We start from the raw sequence: 3,620 nt of genomic DNA, 5'->3' as shown, positions 1-3,620 counted from the left end.
CGCGTCGCGGGTCTGGGGCGCTGGGGCGCGGCTGGGGCTCACCCAGGAAGTGGTTGACGCACAGGCTGCGCAGCGCCCGCGGCATGCTGCAGATGGACGCGCAGAGCTGGCGCAGGGACAGCGCGGGGGCCGCGGGCTCGGCGCCCGCCAGCTCGCTCTCGTACTTGACGCCGGTCAGCAGGATGTTGGCCACCTGGAAGGGCCGCTGGGTGAGGGGCGCGCCGGGACCGAGGTGCGGCGGAGCAGGGCCCCAGGGCAGCGCCCCCCTGCGGGCAGCCAGCCCCCCAGAGGCAGCCTCCACCCCGCGGGAGCACCAGCGGGGGCTGCGAACTGGGGTGAGGACCGGGCCAGCGCGGGCCCACCAGACCTCGGGCCTTCGAGCAGGATGGAAAGACTCGTTCAGGGGGCTGAGGGAGCCTCCCACCCCCGGCAGCCAGGTGGCCACAGGTGCAGGTAGGGCTGCCCAGGGCCGGGGCTGGGGACCACACAGCCTGACACACCCACTGCCGTGCTACTGGAGTGGGGGTGTTCTGACAGCTTTCTGGGGCTCAGGCTTGACATTCCCGGAGCCGCGGAGGCGTGAGGCCTCCCTCTGGGTGGGGCTGCGGTGCCCGGGACGCCGGCCCTGCTGGGAGGGGGGTGTCCTCAGGAGGAGGCAGGGCAGCGCTCTGGCCCTGTCAGTGAGAGGCTGTTCCAGGCCGGGGAGGGGTCCCCGTTCTCAGGGTGACAGGGCCTGCCGGCGGGAGCCAGTTGGAACCACACCCCCACTGGAGATCAAGCCCCGAGCAGCTGGGGTCGTGGGGAGCGAAGAGCCACCCCTTGGCTAGTAACGGGGTGTCCTGGCTTTCAGGGGTCCTCCAGGCCCTTTCAGAGCTGAGAGTTCGTGAGAGCTGTTTTGAACACCACACCCCACTCAGACGGGGCCATGTTCCTCTTCAGAGGTGACCGAGGGTGTTAAGGCTACCAGGCGTGATGCCACAGAAGGGACAGGGGACCCCAAAACCCCAACAAGCGAGAGAGTGAGCAGCTGCCTCAAAAGTGCTCCAGGAGCCTCCCAGAGTCCGGGAGTCTCCAGCCTGGGGGACACCTGACGGCCTGCGTGGGGCAAGATGGCCAGGCGGGACGGGGTGTGGGTGAGGAGACAGCCCCTGCCTGCCCCCCACCCCCAGGCCTGCGCAGACTGAGCCCTGCTCCCTCCCCGCTGGGCTGCACTGAGCTGTCCCTTCCCAGCCCCCAGCCCATCTGCCCCGAGATCTTCCTTACAGCAGCGCCCGGAGATCTTCCCTACAGCAGCACCCAGGAGACTGGCCACTCGTGCCCGTAGAGTTTCACAGCTTCTGGGAGGCTGAGACTCTGGGCTTGGCTTCGGTCCGCTTTCTGGAGGACTTAGGTCAGAGCCCCTCACCCAGCCGGGCTGTGGGGAACCCCCCTGGGCGGGTGTGACGGGGCTGGGGGCGCTGGCTCTCACCTGCTGGCTGAAGGTCACGTTCCTTCGCCTGCTGGTGTCGGGGCCTCCGGCCCCCGCCGCGTCGGGCACCGCCAGGGTCTGGGGCCGCTTCAGGATCCCGGACGACCTGGGCTTGGAGGTGTCCAGGGAGCCCACCCTCAGGACGTCGCCGTCGGGGCCGGAGCTCAGGCCGCCCTCCCGCCGGTCCCCGAGGCCACCGTCCGGCCCGTAGAAGCCGTCGGGGGCCCGGGGGAAGCTGGCACTGATGGCCTGTCGCGGCAGGCTGCCGGAGATGGCCAGGTAGCTGTCGTGGCCGCCCGTGAAGCAGTCGATGAGGACGCTGTCGATGTTGGCCGTGCCGAAGGACGAGGCGAACTCGTTGATCCCCGTCAGGGAGCTGTCTCTGCTGATGAAGCTGCCGTACTTGGGCGTGAGGGGGCTGAGCGGGGAGATGGGGCCCGAGAAGCTGGCGTACAGGCTGGTGGCCGCGTGGCTGGGCAGGGACTCGCCGGCGCCTTCGTCCAGCAGCGTGGGCGGGGAGGGGGGCAGCGGCAGGCTGGGGCTCTTCAGGGCCGCCCGCTTCTCGCTGGGCGGCCGCAGGGGCCTCTCGGGGATGCTGACCAGGGTCAGCACGGTGGTGATGCTCAGGGTGACGGCCGTGAAGACGTAGATGACCCGCAGCTGCCCGCCCAGGGCGCTCCCGAAGCTGGTCTTGTCCCAGTGGATGCCCCCGACCACGTATCCGAAGCCCCCGCCCAGACCTGCAGAGAGAAGCGGAGCCGGAGTCCGGCGTCCACGGGGCGAGAGCGTGGCCTTTCTGAGCACGCAGCCCAGCCGCCGCAGGCCCAGACGCCATGCAGAACCGGAGGGGCTGGGGGCCGCCTGCCCGGGCCACCCCACGTTGGGTTCCACCGCAGACGTGGCCGCCGAGGCGCGCCCGGCTCGCCCTCGTGTCCCAGGCTGCCGCTGCCGGGGACTCAGGCGGCGCACTGGTCTCGGGCCCACGGGCGTCCCCAGCACACTCGGACCTCCACCTGGGTGACGCGCCAGCGGTCACCTGGGGCCGGCTCTCTAGCCCAGTGGGAGCAGCGAGCCTGCTCCCTGCGCGCCCCGACCTTGGGGCAAGCTGGGTGGCACGGCGGGAACCCAGGCAGCGCCGGGCTGGGCACGGCCCAGCGCAGACACACCTGCGTCCCAGCGCTGCTGCTTCCAGTCCAGCCAGTCCAGCGTCAACAGCAAGGGAAGGTGCTGCTGCACCCCCTCCCTCTGTCCCTCTCCCCGAGCCTCCCCTGCCAGCTGCTCTTTTATTCTGAGCCGTCTGGTGGGGGGACCAGTCCGTGGTTATTCCCGAAGGAGAAGGCCCCCCCCCCGCTTCCGAACACTCCTGGGGCGCCCTTTAGACAGTGACCTCTAGGGAAGCCTGGGCTTACAAGGCCCTCGCGACCCCTAAGGCGGGGAAAGCCCCGTCCGTTGAACTCCCTTGTCCGGATGGTCCTTCCATGCGCCCCCTTATCCCCTTATTCTCCACTTCCGTGTTCGGACCCCCAGTTGGCGCCCCCTACCCCTTTCAAAGACACGGCTGCTGCTGTGTGCCCCGAAAGGTGGCCAAAGGGAGGGCCGTGGGAGAAAAGGGGGAGAAAGGGAGCGCGAGGAGGAATGGCGTTTTCTGGAAGGGACCCCGGCTTGGAGAGGCCACAGATGGGGATCCCCACCCACCCGGTCTGTTGCTGCTCCACTGTCTGTTCCAGAACTAGGCTCTGAGCTGCACCCAGCGGAGCTCCAGGCTGACAGGGCGCTCCCCGGGCCTCAAACCAAGCACTACGCAGCTGTGCGCGTGTGCGCGTGGGGTGCGTACCTGTGCGTGCCCGTGCACACGCGTGGGTGCAGGAGCACAGGTGTGCACACACGCAGTCTGTGCATGCAGGCGACTCTCCTTGTTCCCAGGCTCCCTAAGTGGAGATCTGGGCACCCGCGGAAATCGACCGGTGGCCCCGGGGTCGCGCTCGGCACCCAGCACCCCGCGCAGGTGTGACAGCAGCAAGTCACGCGCGAGCAGCGAGGCCGGTGACGCGGGATGTGCGGACGCGTGCGCGGAGGTTCCCCGACGCCAGCGCTTTCCTCCGGCCAGTCCCTACTTGCTAAGTCGGGGTTCAGCATCTAACTGGGGGAGTTC

At 69.4% G+C, this 3,620-nt stretch overlaps 1 protein-coding gene across 1 annotated transcript in view; it reads right to left on the bottom strand.

The window, feature by feature from the left end:
• The window catches only part of SLC45A1 (solute carrier family 45, member 1), a 9,258-nt gene that overhangs the window by 3,608 nt on the left and 2,030 nt on the right, over positions 1-3,620 (bottom strand). Inside the window, exons 3-5 of the mRNA XM_012722065.1 lie at positions 2,635-2,765; positions 1,469-2,481; positions 43-193 (exon numbers count right to left, since the gene is read on the bottom strand). Coding sequence (XP_012577519.1) covers positions 43-193; positions 1,469-2,481; positions 2,635-2,765 — 1,295 coding nt within the window. The remainder of the gene's footprint in view (positions 1-42; positions 194-1,468; positions 2,482-2,634; positions 2,766-3,620) is intronic.

The sequence above is a fragment of the Condylura cristata genome, unplaced genomic scaffold, assembly GCF_000260355.1.
Source record: "Condylura cristata isolate star-nosed mole 26May11 unplaced genomic scaffold, ConCri1.0 scaffold00008, whole genome shotgun sequence".
Lineage (NCBI taxonomy): Eukaryota > Metazoa > Chordata > Mammalia > Eulipotyphla > Talpidae > Condylura > Condylura cristata.
The sequence above is the reverse complement of the archived record's forward strand: the minus strand, read 5'-3'. Positions and strand labels throughout refer to the sequence as shown.